The 18,656-nt window shown below is 40.3% G+C and overlaps 1 protein-coding gene across 3 annotated transcripts in view; it reads right to left on the reverse strand.

Moving 5' to 3' along the window:
* Positions 1-18,656, reverse strand: part of flt3 (fms related receptor tyrosine kinase 3) — a 127,091-nt gene that overhangs the window by 59,852 nt on the left and 48,583 nt on the right. For all 3 annotated transcript variants that reach the window (XM_069891522.1, XM_069891521.1, XM_069891520.1), the window contains exons 6-9: positions 14,572-14,686; positions 13,499-13,662; positions 307-458; positions 61-211 (exon numbers count right to left, since the gene is read on the reverse strand). In XM_069891522.1, coding sequence (XP_069747623.1) covers positions 61-211; positions 307-458; positions 13,499-13,662; positions 14,572-14,686 — 582 coding nt within the window. The remainder of the gene's footprint in view (positions 1-60; positions 212-306; positions 459-13,498; positions 13,663-14,571; positions 14,687-18,656) is intronic.

Consider the following 18,656-nt stretch of genomic DNA (forward strand, 5'->3'; position numbering starts at 1 on the left):
GATTTAGACCACATATAACATGAATTATTCAAATACACAAACATTGAAACATAAACTTACCAAATACTATTAACTTGATTGTCTTGTTTGAATGTTGTGTAGAAGAACATGTATATGATCCACTGTCTTCCAAACTTACTGAATTAATAAACAGAAACTTATGTTTTATCCGATTCAATGATGTTTGAAATGATGTTTGAATTTGCAGGACCTACATCATTGTTGAAACAATAACAATGGTTATGTTTTATTAAATACAGCTTGATACATACTAAAACCATAATCAATCTGAAAACAGTGACATACCTTGGTCATATTTCCTGCATTTGAATCATTAGTCCAGAAGATACTGAATTTGTAATTTCTGTATGAAGCTTTACACCTTATCAGAAAAGGATCACCAACTTTGAGCTCAACATGCAGATCTGTACTTTTTTTGTCTGATTTGCTATCAAGATCTACAATTCAAAGGCAAAAAAATATAAAATTTACCAAAAACTACGCAAGATTCAACAAAATAAAAATTAATTAAAACATTTAGTTTTAGATAGGAAAGTATAGTTCTGTGACTATTTTTCAGATACAAATAGATGGATTGACACTGATAAACATTCACTCTATTTCCTTACTTTATAGAAAGATTATTTTGGCATTAAGTTTGTGCTAGCTCACAGAGCAATCTCATCCCTTAGTAATGTCCCCTGTAACCTAAGCCCTATTCACACTAGCTAACCAGTAGATTGGCTGTTCAGTAAATGGTTAAGGAAGCCATTTTGCCTTTCACACTGGACCACTGTTAACTTGTTCTCTGTGTCCTTTCACACTCATCGCAAGGTATCCTGGGGATAGGGGAGTCTATCCTCCACCAGCGACGTCTGAGTGGTGCATCGAACGATGGTAGACCTGCCCTAAATCCTGATCAATGTATTATGATCCTGTATTTAAATAAAATTAAGCATGCCTAATTATAACATTATTAAACATTATGAACAGCACAGTATGAGCCCTTCAGCCCCTGTGGTGTGCTGACCTATATAAACCTTTATAAATTTAGAAAAGACCATAGGAAAGTGGTATAAAACACAGAAACACCGTGGGAAAGTCCTAGCAGCAATAGTACACCATTTACAAAGACCGTGGGAAAGAGCAATTGGTGGACCTGCCCTCCTAGAATTCTGTGTGGCAGGGAAAGGGCTATATGCACGGAGCACTCCTGGAGGGTTTTCTCTGCCACAAGGAATTCTAGGATGCTGGATCCGCCATCGCTCTTTCTCCCACTGACTTTCCCACAGTCCTTTAGAAATTTATGAAGATTTATGTAGGTTGGAAACTTTATACCTTCTTTTTAATCGTTTCCTTCACGTTCCTGCACTCATACAAAAACATCATCAATGTGTCGCTACTTTGTCACTGGATAGTCCATGTCCCTTTCACACTGGGCTAATCGGCATCCAAGTATCAGTTGGCTCAGGATATTATACAACATATCTAGGGTGAATCATCCCTGGTGTGATTTGACGCCTGTGTGCCGATTAAGGAGCTTTCACACTGGACCCTTAACCTGCCCTGGTCATCAATTACTAGGACAAGGTGCCAGTGTGAAAGGGGCCCTGGTCTCCCCATTCTCTCATCAACTCCCTTCAGATTTTGCCCTGTAGGAGGAATTTTCTGTGTCTAATTAACCTTCAAATCTCCACATATTTGCGATGTGAAAAGAAAAAATTAATATCTGGGATAAACCTGTGAAATTACAGGGAGAACATGTAATCTCGATTCTGGAAATTAGGATTGAACCAAGGTTTGCTAGAAGTGCTGGGCAGTAGCTCTGCTGACTGCAGCAGTGTGCTGGCCTTTTTCAAGTGTTGTTTCTATTGAGTGTTTGGATCAGTGTGTTTTGCAGGTGTAATATATTTTCAACTTTATTATGTACTAGTGCAAAATTATTAAAAGCAGATAGTGTGACAGTGATAGGAAGAGCTGTTCAGCAAGGGAGGAATCTGCTTATCCTCAGACATATAGGAGGGTAACCTCAATTAGGGAAGCAGCACTGCCCTAAGAGATAGAAGTGGAGGCAGGATCAGAAAAGAGAAGTGGGGAGTAGAGAGGGAAGTGATTGTGATTTTAGAGAGGAACTGGTTGGAAAGTACTAGATCAGTGGTTCTCAATCTTTTCCTTTCCACTCACATACCACTTCAAATAATCCCTATGCCAATAAATGCTCTGTAATTAGTAAGGGATTGCTTAAGATGGTATGTGAGTGGAGAGGGAAGGTTGAGAATCAGTGCTCTAGACCCAATTGTTACAGAAATATTTTGTTGGAGAAAAATTGTTATTGGCCCATTTCCTTTGGAGTTAGGAAACCGTGCACATGACGAGTCAATTAGGTACGATTAAAACAGTAGTTTTCAAACTTTTTCTTTCCACTCACATAGGTCCTTAAGCAATTCCTTACGAATCACAGAGCACCTACAGCATAGGGAAAAAGGTTGAGAACCACTGTACTAGATGGTGCAAAAATAAAATTATCAGATTTCTGATTACAAGCACTTGGAAACATCAGTTTAAAATTATCTGTAGCAAAATCCTTATAAGAATGTTAGTTACCTATCATATTCCCCTTAATATCTGTAAATTGTAAAGCTTTTATGATCATAGAAATGTTCAATATATTAAAGACCATCAGTTGAAAAATTTCCCATGATTAGTATTGATTAATGCAAGATATAGAAGTGAACTTAAAAAAGCCTTTTGCTATCCTCCACAATATTATCTGCTAATTTCCTCTCGTACTTCATTTTCCCGTCTCTTATGGCTTTCTTAGTTACCCTCTGATGTTCTTTGAAGGTTTCCCAATCCTCTAATTTCCCACTCCGCTTCGCTATCTTATAATTACTCCCTTTGGACTTGATAATGCACTTGATTTCCTTAGTTAGCCAGGGCTGCCATTTACATCTCCTAGAGCCTTTCCTCCACTTTGGAATAAATTTGTCCTGAATCCTGTGAAAAATGTCCATAAAAACCTGCCATTTTTCCCCAGTTGTCCTCCCAGCTAGTGTATCTTCCCATTTTATTTTGGATAGCTCCTCCCTCATAGCTGCAAAATTCCCTTTATTTAACTGAAGTACAGATGCTTCCGACTTCCTTTCCATTTCCCTTTCTAATTGCAGCTTAAAAGTAACCATACCATGGTCACTATTCTCTAATGGCTCCCCTACATCAAGGTCACTTATTAAGTCTGCGTCGCTGCACAGCACCCAGTCCAGAATCGACTTCCCCCTGGTAGGTTCCTCCACTAGCTGTTCCAAGAAAGTATCTCGTAGACATTCTATAAACTCACTCTCTTGTGTTCCTGCCCCCGTCTGATTATCCAGTCCACCTTCATGTTGAAGTCCCCCATAACTACCGTATTGCTACCACTTTGACATGCCACTCTTAATTCCTGATTTATACTACTACCGATATTTGAGCTACTTTTCGGAGGCCTGTAAATGACCCCCATTATATTCCTCTTGCCCTTGCAATTTCTTAATTCAATCCAAACAGACTCTACCTCACCTGTTTCAATGTCCTTCCTTTCAAACGCCTGAATCTCATTTCTTACCAACAGAGCTACCCCACCTCCTCTTCTTAACTTTCTGTCCTTTCTAAAGGACGTGTACCCTGGAACATTTATTTCCCAATCCTGCCCTTCCTGCAGCCATGTCTCCGTTATTCCGACAATGTCATAACCTCCCATTGCCATTTGCGCCTCAAGCTCATCCATTTTATTCCTTACACTCCTTGCATTCATACACAATACCTTGATGCCATACCTCCTTTCTCCCTCCACCTTGGTTCTTGGTGCATTCGTTCTTATTCTCCTATCACTTTTAGCTCCCTTATTCCTTATTGTTTCACCGTCTATCGGAACCACCCCTATATTCTCTCTCCTATCTACTTCCCTATCAGTCCTGTTCCCTTCCCCCTGCCAAATTAGTTTAAATCAGCTCCAACAGCTTTATTAAACCTAACTGCCAGTATATTGGCCCCCTTCGCATTCAGGTGTAAACCATCCCTCCTGTATAGGTCCCGTCTTCCCCAGAAGAGATCCCAATGGTCAATGAACCTGAATCCCTGCACTCTGCACCATTCCCTCAGCCACACGTTTAACCTCTTGATTTTATTATTCTTGCCCCCACCCTCGCACAGTACAGGAAGCAGCCCCGAGATTACAATCCTGGAGGTCCTGCTTCTCAACCTCCTTCCGAGCTCACGGTAGTCTCTCTTCAGGATCTCCTCCTTCAATCTATCTACGTCATTTGTGCCCACGTGTATCAGGACCTCTGGCCGGTCTCCTTCCCCCCCAGGATACTCTGAACCCTATTCGAGACGTCACGTACCCTGGCTCCTGGGAGGCAACACACCATACGGGAACACTTGTCAGGTTCGCAGAATCTTCTGTCCGTTCCGCTAACGATGGAGTCCCCAATGACCACCTTGTTCCCCTTCTTCTCCTTCCGTACCACTGTCTCCTTTGGCGCTACCTCTGGCAGGTTATCTCCCCCTACTTCATCCAATACTGTATATTCGTTGCTAAGATCTGTAGCCACTGGGGTGCTCTCCACAGAGCTAGCAACTTTTTCCCCACTCCTGACAGTAGTCCACTTTCCTGACCCCCCCAATCCAGGGGTAAGCACTTCCCTGAGTGTTGAATCAATAAATTCCTCGCTCTCTCTGATTAGCCTCAGATCATCTAGCTGCATCTCCATTTCTTTAATTTTTTTCCTAAATGCTTGTGTCTCATTACATCCCCTGCAGGTATGTCCTGTGGAAATGTTTATGGTCTTGTCACCAACCTCCTCACACTCACTGGTGAGCCTAAGGTCATCTAGTTGGAGCTCCAGTACCTCAACTCGGCCCCTAAGGAACCCCACCTCCTTGCACCTGGCACAGATATGGTCTTTTGGGAGGGTGGAGGTCACCCATGGCTCCCACATCTGGCAACTTGAGCATAGCACCAACCCCATGGACATGGCTCAGCCTTTTAATGGTAGGGTACTCACAATGCACTTTACCTAGGAAAGTCTTTCTCTACGCCTGCTTTCGCCGAAGCCTGATGAGCCAAAGCCTGGAAGTCCCACTCCTTCGCTGGGCCACTCACGCGCTGGGCCTCTTATTTATCTGCCTTTTACCCAATTAACCCCGACACGCTCACCTGCACGGCCTCCCGACCAATGGCCACCTCCAACGCCGACTCCTCCCCTCAGGCCCTGGTAAGAGACTTTTTTTAAAAAAAAGTTTTCCTACCTGCCCCCGACTCTTTTCTTTTCTGTCTTCTGTCCTCTCCTCTCCCGACTGCTAGGACCTGTCCCCGGTAAAAGCCTTTTTAAAACGCCTTACCTTCCCGACACGCTCACCTGCACGGCCTCCCGACCAATGGCCACCTCCAACGCCGACTCCTCCCCTCAGGCCCTGGTAAGAGACTTTTTTTTTTAAAAGTTCTCCTACCTGCCCCCGACTCTTTTCTTTTCTGTCTTCTGTCCTCTCCTCTCATCACATTGAATGTAGTGCCATCACATTGAATGTAGTGTTAACACGTGCTACAACTAACAAGAGGCTGGGAACCATGGGGGGAGGACTCAAACTGTGGGGCAGTGAGCCCAAATTGATCCAGCATCGGGACCAGGGATATGAAGAGCAGCAGCGATAGTGGTGAGGACAGTAAGGAGGAAGAGGATTGCGAGGTAGACGGAGGTGGCAATGGCAGTAATGGCAGTCACCACTAGGCCAGGGGATTCAGTAAAGAGGATTCGGAGGCCTCCCTGAGAGGTGTGTTGGAGGTCCTGGGACATATGCGGAAAAGAGAGCCCAGGACTTGGCTCAGAAATTAAATATAGTGCAAGGGATGCTCACAGGATTCATGGAGAGAATCGTGGAGAAGGAAGATAGAGTGGGGGCAAATGAAGACAGGTTAAACAGGGTAGAGGATGAGTTAGATACCCTGGTAAGGGAGAGAGAGCGAGTCTGGGGGAAGCTAGATGCCCGAAGAATTATAATCATAGGGACAATATCAAAGTTGTGGGACTGAGGGAAGATGCAAAGGGTAGAAACCCCTGTGGACTTCTTCCAGAAATGGATCCCCAAAGCACTGGAGAAAAAGGTAGAGGTGGAAAGGGTGAGTTGGACACCCCTTCCAAAGCTGGGCCCTGGGCAGAAACCTCACTCGGTCCTAATAAAATTGGTGTGCTACCAGGATAGGGAGAAAATCCTGGGGGCAGCAACAGCTAGAGTAAGGAATAGAAGGGGACAAGATATTGTTCTACCTTGATATTAGTATGGTGTTTTTAAAGTGAAGAAAAGAATTTGAGTCAGTTAAAAGACTGATAAAGCATAAAGGGTATGAATGCATCTTGAGGTTCCCTGTCACCCTGAAAGTTGTATTACCAGGGGGCAAAAGGTACAACAGTTTGCAAAAGAACTGCTGGTACTTTGGAGGGGGGGGGGGTGGAAGAAAAAGAAAAACAAGAGCAAACATGGGGACTAGTCAAGACATTGTAAATGGTTGCTGTAAATTGTTAAATTGTTAAATATTAGGGTGCAAGCATAGGTTAAAAAAATGATGAATGGGAAAATAGATCTGGGAGAACTCTGGGATGGGGTAGGGGAGGAAGGTGGGAGAGAGAGTTGAGGATCACAGGGGCTGAGGAATATGGCAGCGGCAAGAGAGAAGTGATTGCCAGCGGGAGGAGAAGGAGAAGAGATAGATGAGGGGATACAACGAGGGGCTGGATATTGTGACAATGCTAGGGGTTATTGCTGTTTTTTTTCCCCTTTTTCTTTTCTTGTTAGATTTTTTCTTGCTTGTCATTTTTGGTTTGGTTGTCTTTGTGTTTGTTTAGCTTTTCATAGCGACCGGGACCAGAGGACTGAAGGAAGAAGGTTGGACAGATGCGAACATAGAGTGGTGGAGGCATGGTGGAGGCACTGGTCTGGGAGTCCCTGTGGTGATGGCTAAGAGTATAAAAAATGTTAGCTTTAACATTAATGATTTGAATGGAAGGTGAAGAGGGAAAGAGTCTTAGTACACATTAAAAATGGAGGTGGATCTGGCCTTTCTCCAAGAAAAATATCTAAAAAGCACCAAAAGCTAAAGAGGGGATAAGTGGGTCAAGTAATAGCCTTCTTGTTTGGCTCAAAGACAAGGGGGGGAATGGAAATCCTGATAGATAAGAGGGTTCCAATGAGAGTGCAGATGTAACTACAGATAAAACAAGGAGATTTGAAATGGTACACTGTCAGATATATTTGGAATACTGGACCTTAGTAAATGTTTTTGTTCCCAATTACCACAGTGAAAAATTTATACAAGATACTTTCCTAAAATTGGCAGAAGGAAAGAAAAACTTTCTGGTTGGGGGGTGGGGGGAACTTTAACTTTTGTCTGGACCCAGTCTTAGATGAATAGACTAAGAAAATAGGTAAAACAAAGGCAGTGAGGGCTACCATCAATTTTATGAAGGAGCTGAATCTGATAGATGAATGGAGATGGAAGCATCCCAGGGAGATGGACTACTCCTTCTATTCAAAACAACTTGACTCTTACTCTAGAATAGATTTTTTCTTGGCTTCAGCCCATAGAGAACGTAGGATCATGGAGGCTGCTTCTCTCAGACCATTCACTGTTATTATTATTAATAGAAATGCCAGATAAGCAGGATGTGGTATATGGGTGGCATCTTAATACAATGCTGTTAAAGAACCCAGAGTTTTGTAGTTTTAAGAGAGCACAGATAGATATGTTCTGTGAGACCAACTGTTCCACTCTCTGGATAAATTTCTTGTATGGGATACTCTCAAGGCATACTTGAAAGGCAAGATAATTGGGTACACTAAAATGGTTAAAAAAAATACACAAAGGAGATGGATGAATTAGAACAGGAGATTTCTTGCCTAGAAAAGGACTTATAAAAATCAGGTTCAGAGGACCATTACAGGGTTCTGACAAATAAGAAGTAGAAGTACAATATGTTACAGATATATGGTATAGAAAAGGCCATAATGCGGTCAAAAGAAATACTATAAATTGAGGGAGAGAGCCTACAAAGTCCTCTCTTGGCATCTGAGGACAGAACAGGCCTCGAGGATGATCAATGCAATATAAACTGGGAATGACAGAATCTCATATAAATCAAAAGAGATTAATGAGACCTTCAAGAAATGTTATTAAGGTCTAAATTAATCAGGAGAGTCTGTTAAAACCAGCGATTTCCTATCTAGATTAGAACTGCCAAGTTTAGACTCCGAAGAAAAAGATGGGTTAAATTTTCCCTTCACGGAGGAAGAGCTAGGTAAAGCATTGAGTTCACTGCAAACTAACAAGTCCCCAGGGGAGGATGGGTTTCCACCTGAGTTCTATAAAGAGTTAAAAAATGTATTGTTGCCTCTTTACATGGAGTGGTGGATCAGGCAATGAGACCCAACCCTCCCAGAAAACTTTTTGACAGCAATCAATACAATAATACTTTAAAAAGACAAGGATCCACTAATGTCATCTTCTTATAGACCTATTTCTCTGTTCTTTCTTTTTCAATCTTTTTATTATTATTATAATTTATAAACACATACATTTCAAAGAGATATTAAAAAAATACATAGTAAGTAATGAATTAATACAGAGATATTAAACAATAATATTACAGAATAAAAATATATCATAAAAAAAAATTTTGATCAGTTTAGGGTGTGAACTATCTCAAAAGAAAAGATATAATTAATAACAATATATGAAAAAAGAGAAAAAAAAACCCCAAAAAAGAAGAAAAAACAAATCTGAATTAAAAAAAACTTTAAAAAAAAACCTACAGATATAGCTAAACCACGCCGATCACTCCGATCTCATCTTACAGCCCAATTATCATACATAATCATAGAAAGAAAACAGAGCCAGATCAACTCACCACAAATGAAAATATTGAATAAATGGTCGCCAGGTTAACTCAAACTTAGAAGGGGATTCATAGACAGAGTTTCTAATTTTCTCTAAATTTAAACATAGTATAGTTTGGGTAAACCATTGGAAAACAGTGGGAGGATTTACCTCTTTCCAATTTAATAGTATAGATCTTCTAGCCATTAGTGTAAGAAAAGCAATCATACAATCCGCAGGAAGAGATAAATAAGTCAAATCTATCATAGGTAATCCAAAAATTGCAGTAATGGGATGTGGTTGTAAATCAATATTCAAAACAGTAGATATAATGGAAAAAATTTCATTCCAATAATTCTGTAAAGAGGGACAGGACCAAAACATATGTGTAAGGGAGGCTATTTCCAATTGACATTTATCACATATAGGATCGATATGAGAATAAAAGCGATGGAGTTTATCTTTAGACATATGAGCTCTATGAACAACTTTAAACTGTATTAGTGAATGTTTTGCACATAGAGAAGAAGAGTTTACCAGTCGCAGAATTTTATTCCAATTTTCATTAGAAATATGAAGGTTGAGTTCTCTTTCCCAATCATTTTTAAACTTTTCAAAAGTCCCAGAATTTATTTTTGTAATTATATTATATAATTTAGATATCACACCTTTTGGAGGGAATTTTGAATATAGTATATCCTCTAAAACAGTCGTAGTCTCCCGAATGGGAAAAGAGGGTAAAGTCGAAACTAAGAAACTCCTAATCTGCAAATATCGAAAGAAATGAGATCGAGGTAAATCATATTTCATGGATAATTGTTCAAATGACATGAAAGAGTTATCCAAGAATAAATCCGAAAAGCATGTTATACCTTTAACTTTCCAGAGTAAATAAGCTTGATCAATTAGAGAGGGATGAAAAAGGAAATTTAGTACAATAGGAGTTTCCAAGATAAAATGACTTAGGCCAAAAATCTCCGGAATTGAAACCATATACGTAGTGTATGTTTAGCCATTGGATTATCAATTTGTTTATATAATTTAGTAAGAGTAAAAGGGAGAGCAGCTCCCAAAATAGAACTAATTGAAAAATTTTGTATCGGTTTAATTTCTAAATTTACCCAATGGGGATTTAGAGATAATTCTGAATAATTCAACCAATACCTTAAGTAACTAATATTAATTGCCCAGTAATAAATTCTAAAGTTGGGTAATGCCAACCCTCCCTCTAGTTTAGATTTCTGTAAATATTTTTTCCCCAATCTAGGATTCTTGTTTTGCCAGATATACGAGGACAATTTAGAATCGACCTTATCAAAAAAAGATTTAGGAACAAAAATAGGTATAGCTTGGAATATATATAAAAATTTAGGTAAGATCATCATCTTAATAGCATTAATTCGACCTATCATGGATAGGGATAATGGTGACCAATTGGTAAGTAAACTGCCGATCAGGTCCAATAGAGGGAAAAAATTAGTCCTAAACAAATCTTTATTATTTCTCTGTTAAACACAGAGAGTGGTAGCTGTATGGAATGAGCTTCCAGGAGAAGTAGTGGCAGCAGGGTCCATTATGTCATTTAAGGAAAAATTGGATAGGTATATGGATGGGAAGGGAATGGAGGGTTATGGGCAAGGTGAAGGTAGGAGGGACTAAAGGAGGGTACTTGGTTCAGTGCAGACTAGAAGGGCTGAGATGGCCTGTTTCCATGCTGTAATTGTTATATGGTTATATGGTTATTATAAGATACTGGCCAAACCCCTGGCAAATAGATTGGTGAAACATTTGCCAAAGTTAACAATTAAGGACAAAGCTGGCTTTGTACAGAAAAGCCAGTTGGCGGATAACATTGGCAGATTGTTGAGTATCATGCATCTGGCACAAAACAGGAATGCAAGCGGCTTAGCTGCAGCCCTGGATGCAGAAAAGGCATTTGGCAGGTTGGAGTAGGATTTTTTTTTATTTAAAGTGCTGGGATATTGGGGCTAGGGCCAACTTTTATAAATTGGATAAAGGTGCTGTACCATGCGCCCAAGGCTAAAGTTGTGACTAATGGACAAATTTCTCCAGCCTTCCCACTGATGAGATCAAGTAGACAGGGGTGCCTGCTATCTCCAGCTTTGTTTATACTAGCCATGGAGCCATTAGCCGAGGCCATCCACCAGGATCCAGACATTAAAGGCTTCATAACGGTCAGGAAGAGTATAAAATTAATTTATTTGTTGATGATGTTCTGATATATCTGACACACCCAGCAAACTTGTTGCCCAAGCTGCACTCCACTTTGGAGGACTATGGAGAGACCTCTGGGTATAAGATCAATCGGGATAATGCAAAATCATGCCACTTACAAAGAAGGATTACAGCCAATATCAAGAAAATAGTCAACTTAAGTGGCTGCAAAATGGGATCAAATATCTAGGAGTTAGCATAGATAATATCTTGAATAATTTATACAAGTTAAATGATGCCCCTTGCTTGGGAAAACAAAATTCGAGGAAGATCTAAATAGATGGATGTCCTTGCCCATTACATTAGTGGGCAGGGTTAATTATATTAAGAGGAGTGTGTTGCCAAAACTCCAGTATCTCTTTCAGACACTGTCTTCCAACTGCCCCGGGATTCTTCAAAAATTTACTTGTGTGAGTGAGGAAATTCCTATGGAATGGAAAGGTAGCCAGGGCTCTATGGAAAAATTAACCTAGGATTATATTCTGGGTGGATTGTGAATGCCAGACTTTGAAAAATACTATTGGGCAGCCCAGTCGAGATACATTGCCTCCCTCTTCAAGGAGGAAGGTGTATTATCCGGGGCACAAATTGACCTGCATGTGATACACAAGCAGGTAGCAGAGGACTTTATTTATAAATGAGTTGCTAAATTGCTATCAGCAAAGAAAGGCAGCCCCATATTAATACAAATAATTCTCATTTGGATAAAAATTAACCAATATGCAGGACCAAAGTGGGGCTATCTCCAAAAATGCCCCTGACTCCAAATAGATTAATACCATTGGTGGTAGGTAACAAGATCATGGATACCTGGCATCAAAATGGCGTCAGGTGCATAGAGGACTGTTACGAGCCTAACCCTAATGTCGTTTGAGCAATTTAGGAATATGTGTAATTTATCAAATAAGATGTTTCACTGTTACCTTCAGATAAGATTTTTTCTACACAGGACAAATTAGGTCTAAGTATGGTCCTACCAATGTGCAGTGACATAGAGGCCATCATTTGAAGGGGGAGCACACGTAAGTTCATTTCTTGCTCCAAATGGAAGGCCATAAACCAGGCCTGGACAAGTCAAGGCAGAGGTGGGAGTTGGACTTGGAATAACTATTGATGGAAAGTTCTGGTCTGACCTGTGACAGGCCAGCATGACCTGCAGTCATCAATGCACGGTACAGGATGGTACAATACAATTTTCTACACCAGATACCATGTATCTGATGCTGCAAAAATTGAACAGATCAAAACCTGAATTATCAGACCAATACTCTAGATGCAGCATTGAGACAGGGACTTTTGTGCATGTAACCTGGACATGTGCCAAGGTGAGACCCATTTGGGTGGAACTAGGTCAAGCTCTGGAAAAAAAATTATAGGTAAAGAATTCCCACAGGACCAAGGGCTGTTCCTTTTGGGAAACATAATGGATGTAAGGTTTACAATGAAGCAGTCCAAATTTCAAATTCAATTTGTTATGATCCCATTGATGGTGGCCAGGAGGTGCATAGCAGTTGTCTGGAGGTCCGACTCCTACCTGAGTATTGAACGCTGGAACACAGAAATGCAGAGCTGTGTTCCCCTGGAGAAAATTACCTGCAACCTAAGGACGTTTTTGAAGATCTGGCAGCCCTACTCGAACTACGTAGGGAAACAATTGTAGTGTGGACTGTCATGTCTTGACTCCCTACCCTACCCTCATAATCCACCCCCCAATTAGAGGGGGAGTGGAGGCAGTCCATCCCATTATAACCAGGGAAAGCAATGGAAAAAGGAAGGTAGCCAATGTGCTGCCCACTGCGATGCGACAGACCCATAATCCCCCAATACAAGTTTCATACCTTTGTTGTGAGTGTTTTGGTTATTTTGTTTAAGTCTAATAAGTCTGATGTTAAGTGCTCAATGTTGGGGGGAGAGGGAAGGGGATAAAAAGAACAAACTATGAGATGACAGTATGGAATTAACAAGTATGAAATGTAAATAATATTAATATTGTTGACAATGATATTGACAATTGCTGGAATTTGAGTGGAAAACTATAAATAAAATATTAAAATAAAGAAAGATCCTCTGAGATAGTGACTCCCAAGAACTCAAATTTGGTCACCCTCTCCACCTGTGATCCCCAATGATCACTGGATCGTACACCTCTGATTTTCCCTTCCTGAAGTCAACAATCAGCTCCTTGGTTTTGGTGACACTGAGTGAAAGTTTGTGTGTTGGTGCACCATTCAACCAAGTCTTCAAGTCATTACAAATTATAAATTCTTTACAATATGATATTATTTAAACAATTCTTTGAAGTATCAAACAAAATTCACTTGTCAATTTCTGATACTGGTGTGGGTTATTGATAATTACCTTGTGTGTGAATTCTTGAACACTCTGATCCCAGGATATTAATTGCACAACAGCATTCGTCACCATGAATGAATTTCTTTACAGATTCCTCTGTCTTTATAAGTCCTGTAAATCCAAATGATCCGGCGGATTCAACATGTTCGTCATTTTGAAAATCCAAAGAACTGTAATTTTAAAATATATTGTTAATGCAGGCAACTAACAAATTCTTCCAAGGTATATGGGAGCATTCTATTGGCCAGTTATGGACAGCAATTTCTTTATTTCATTCTCCTTGTATGTGAAGATAAGTGAACAGTGAATTCCTTTAACAACCCACCTCTAGAAAAAGCTTTTATATCTTTTAAGGTACTGTATTTTGTAGAGATTCTTTTGTCTGATTCAGACAGCCAATATGGCTGGTTTCTCTAGGTAACATTCCATCTACCAATCCTTAGTAACTCTGGTGCAGAACAAATAAACTTCAGGAAATAACCATGGAAGATAATTTCTGGTTTTCTCCATTGTCAGTTGTAATGCAAGCAGAATAGCCGTTGAAATGATGGACAAATCAGCAAATGTAATGTGATGGAAGGTGAGTGGGAAAACGTGTTGGAAATTTACTTTCCTAATATTTGGCTAAACCAAATAGGAAAGTTGTATAAATCCATTGGAGTATATATAATTGGTAATTGTTCCCTTTATGTAGTATGAAATACTACTGGAAATTTTGTATATTTAAATGTGTATTAAAATGCCAGTTTAATAAACTTTCAAAAAATAAAAAAACAAAATAATTCTCTTAAATTTGTGGATAAGACTTAGTGCACCACTTAATTAGTGTATTCAAGAGTTGAAACATAACGTGAATTCTGTCATGAAATAACTCACTAGTCCTAAATGAATTATTAGAAAAAGGTGGAATACACATCTTATCTCAACCCAATCTCTTATTATATCTCCCATTCATTAATAAAATCAAGACAATAAGAGGTCTGGAACTTGTAACTTCCTACAAATTAGGTTGAGAAATAGTGAATATCACAAAAAGTCTAATTGAATATGGCAAGAGCTAAATATAATGGTGAACATACCTCGTGCATGGATGTCTCCATTTAAGCTTATGAGCAAAGTAATCTTCTGTTGTGCATTCCAATGTTACATGATTATTTATCATTTTCATAGTCAGCTTTGGCTTCCTTGGTTTGGCTGTCAAATTAAATGGCAGGTCTTCAGAAACATGTAAAACTTTACTACTCAAACTAATGAAAGATGTTTCTCCAGACATCACTGATGACAGTTCATGAGACGTCTGAGTTTACTCAAATTATGTAAGCCTTAGTTCCCAATTAAAGTAATATGAAACAGAGATCTTGGCAAGTCAAACTTAGATGAATTTTGTTATAAAGATAATTAATCTATAAATGTATTAGTAAATTAAGAACAAGATCAATAAATCATTTCTGAGGCACTTTTAACATTGAAACTTGCTGCAAGAATCTATATCAATAACTATTTACTAAACAGCAACTTACACATAAGAAACAAAAAAAAACACAGGAAAAATAAAAATTACTACAGCTCATTTAATTCCTTGAATCAATTCCATTATCCAAGATCTGTAGTAGCCTCGAAGGGTTGCAGATTCTGGGTAAGCAAACTGGCGCAGGGCATCAGAAAACAGGGAGACCACCCCCTGTTTGAAGAGAAGCAGAGGAGACAACCCTTTTGGATGGTGATCGCGGAAGCAGACCATTGAAGGCCAATGCAGCTGAAGAACACACAGGCTGTTGACTCAAGGCGAAGAATTCATGCAAGCTGTGGGGGACTGTAGTTAAAACATTCATACAAGGCTGCAGACTACTGGAGACTGGCTGAAGGGGTCCCAGATATTAGAACCGGGATACCAAGAGGGTGTCTTTTATCCTTGTTCTTTCAAGAAGAATGACTTTACGTGAGTTTAACATTTAATCAACTTTATTTTCCTTGAGCTGCTTCAACTGACTTCCCATGACAATCCCCGTCACACATCACATTTGGTTTCTGCCCAACTGCACACATTGGATGCTGGGAAATGTAGTTCTTATTTACACACCCAATAACACATCTTTCCCTTTAAAAAAAACAAAAACACAATCAATACTATGTCTACATAACAGAAGTATCTACATTCTGTGGCCAGTCTCTTTCCATCAGTTGCATTTGATGACTTCTGGCCTTGTGAAGTCATTCAACTTCATTCAGGACATCTGCAAGATTCAGCTGTAGTTCAGAAATCCGTGAAGGGGTTTTTGATCCTTCTCTTCCTTTTCCTGTTTAATCAGCAAATTCATGAATGTTGATTTTGCTGTTGCAGTTCCTCAACATTACAATAGATTACCAGATGCTGAGAAATCACTTCAGAGGAACCAAGTTCATCTTCATGTAAAATATGATTTCCTCTTGCATCTTCTAGTTCCATCAAAAGCACCCCTTCTTCTTTGGCTTGGCTCCGCGGACGAAGATTTATGGAGGGGGTAAAAGCACCCCTATTCTGCTGCGAAAGATCTGACACTCACATTATGATGTTCTGATTCTCCCTGTTGAGTAATGAAGCAGGCTTATTTGCCTCATCTGTGCATTTTTGTAAATGGCGAATTTCCTTCATAGCATCCTCTAATTTAGCTGAGAGATTTGCCACAGATTTTTGTACATGTTCACATTCTTCACACTGGTGCTTCAGAAGCAGAGCTTTCATCTCCACTTCTTTCACAATTTCATCCAAATATTTATTCATTCTCTTTTATCTGTTTTCTCAATTGCAATTAATCTTGGACTTCAACATATCCATTCTACAACTCTGTGAACTTCATTCCAGCTTCACAATCTTGGCCACAGCTGCTGCAGTGGGTGACATAGCTGCCAGTTCCTCTTAGGATAGTGTGACAGCTCCTTTAAGCTTAGTAGTTGAAAGAAGATGGTTCGCATTATCCAATTCCTTATCATGAAGAGATTCTTCAAGTTGTTTTCTTAAGAGTTCAGATTCTTGTATCGATATATTCTTATCCTCTAATGCAACCATTCTTTCTTTTAGATGCAGCTGAAGTCACACATTAGAGTCAAGCTGAGTCCCTAAATATCTCAAATGTTCTTCTCTGTTGGCATTCTGCTCTTCAGCCATTGCCAGAGCAGCAACTTGATGGGCAAATTCAGCTTCTACTTCTGGTGATGTTTCTGTTTGCTTCATTGTTTGCAGCAGTTTCTGAGCAGCCAGATCCAGACATTCCTATAACTGCCTATTTTTGTCTTCTAGCTGGCAAAGGAAGGCATCCTTATTTGCCAATTCATTTTCCAGTTTGTCATTCATGTCTTTCTGAAGATTAAGGCATCGCGTCTCCAATGTAGTTATCTTTTCTTCCATGAGTGTTGTGTTCTTTGGTCTGTGAAGCCATTATGAAAACTCTTTCGCCAGGTCGAGCTCTTCACATGCTCTCAATCCTAATATTGGCTGTACTTTTCTTTCTACAATCAGCAGCTGTTACTTTAGATGCCGGCCTTTGTGTTTGAAAGTTACCATACAGCCCCCTTTTACTGTAATGTTCTTTCCAGTGCAGCTTGTCACTTTTAATTTAATTGGATAAATTTTGCTCTTTACAGTGAGGGTCTTATAATTGTCCATAAATAACAAATTCACCTGGGCTCTGGTGTCAAGCTTAAATGGAATTACTGTCTCATTCACAGTCACTGGAGCAATCCGTTCCATTTTGCCAGGAGCACCAGTTTGTAGTGAATCCATGAAGAATTCCTTCATTTCTTCATCTACTGTGCATACCTTTCTCTTGGTATCCCATGCTTTGCAGCACTTCGCAAAATAATTCTTCTTCCCACATTTATAGCAGGACTTTCATAGGCAGGACACATCTTTGGAATAGGTCTACCTCCACACCTACTGCATTTGCTGTATAAGCATTTCACTTTGCTTTGTTGTTGCTTTGAGAAACTCCTGGTGCTCCACTTATCTGTTTTCATTGCATGCACTGTTGTGTCTATCCTGTGCAGTTCCTTAACTTGTCCTCATGTGGTCTCTGTTCCCCTATACATATTCACAGCCTTTTCCAGTGTCAAATCTTTTTCATGCAACAGTCTTTCTTGAAGTCCATTATCTGGGATTCTGCAAACTATTCTGTCTTTAATGAGAGAATTGTTCAAATCTCAAAATTCACAGGACTTACTCAGTGTGTGAAGCTCGGCTAAGTTTTGGTCAAAGCTCATACCTTGTTTCTAGTCACAGGAGAAAAACTTGAATCTCTCAATGTTATCATCAGAGAGTCCAATGTGAAAGCTGTCTCATTAATTTGAAAACTGTTATAGATGTGTCGAACGCATCGAAAGAATCAAAGGCTTGTTGATCCAAACCAAGGCTTGTTATTAACTAGAAGACTGAAGCATATCACATGTAGGTCGACCAGTCCAGAATGATCTGGTCTGGCTAGGAGCAACCCTTTAAGACCTGCCAGTAGGCGTGGCTACACTTTCAGCCAATCACAATCATCCTACACTACAATATATACGTATGTACGTTGGTGATAGAATCTGTACTATCACATTCACCCCTTCTTTGAGAACTGACCCCGGGGTGGATGGAGGGCTGTAAAAAAAAAGGTTAGGGGCTGTACCGGTCAGGGGGCCTAACCATCCAGCGTGACCACCATGGTGCCAGGATTGGGGTCACTAGAGTCGTGTCGCCGGCAGGCTCGTCGGGTGCGGCCACTGCTTCGCTCAATTCCCCAGCGGCATTGTCGACAATCTGGCCTGAGCTGGTGGGGTGGTGCTGGTCCCTCTGTTTGAACACACGACTGTGTAGGGCAGGTTGCGAGCTTTGACAAAGTGCGCGAACCTAGTGACCTCTGGATGACAGAGCTCCTCATGGAGTCTCTGCAGCCTGTCCAGTTGTATGTTGGCGCAAGTCCCCCTGGAGAGCGCATCTGGTGGGTCGTTGAGTTTACCAGGCCGATACAGTATGTCATAATTATATTGCCGGCTTTTGGTGGCCACAGGCTTCCAGCCAGGGGTGAGGTTTGCGAAGAACACTGGCGGAGCAACTCGGAGGGTGGAGAGGCTACAGGTGAGGCCCCGGGATGCGGGGGTGGGTGGTTCGAGCTTCCGCTGGCAGGAGGCTTCCAGGGTGGAGTGGTTACAG

Source organism: Narcine bancroftii, chromosome 7 (assembly GCF_036971445.1).
Source record: "Narcine bancroftii isolate sNarBan1 chromosome 7, sNarBan1.hap1, whole genome shotgun sequence".
Taxonomy (NCBI): Eukaryota; Metazoa; Chordata; class Chondrichthyes; order Torpediniformes; family Narcinidae; genus Narcine; species Narcine bancroftii.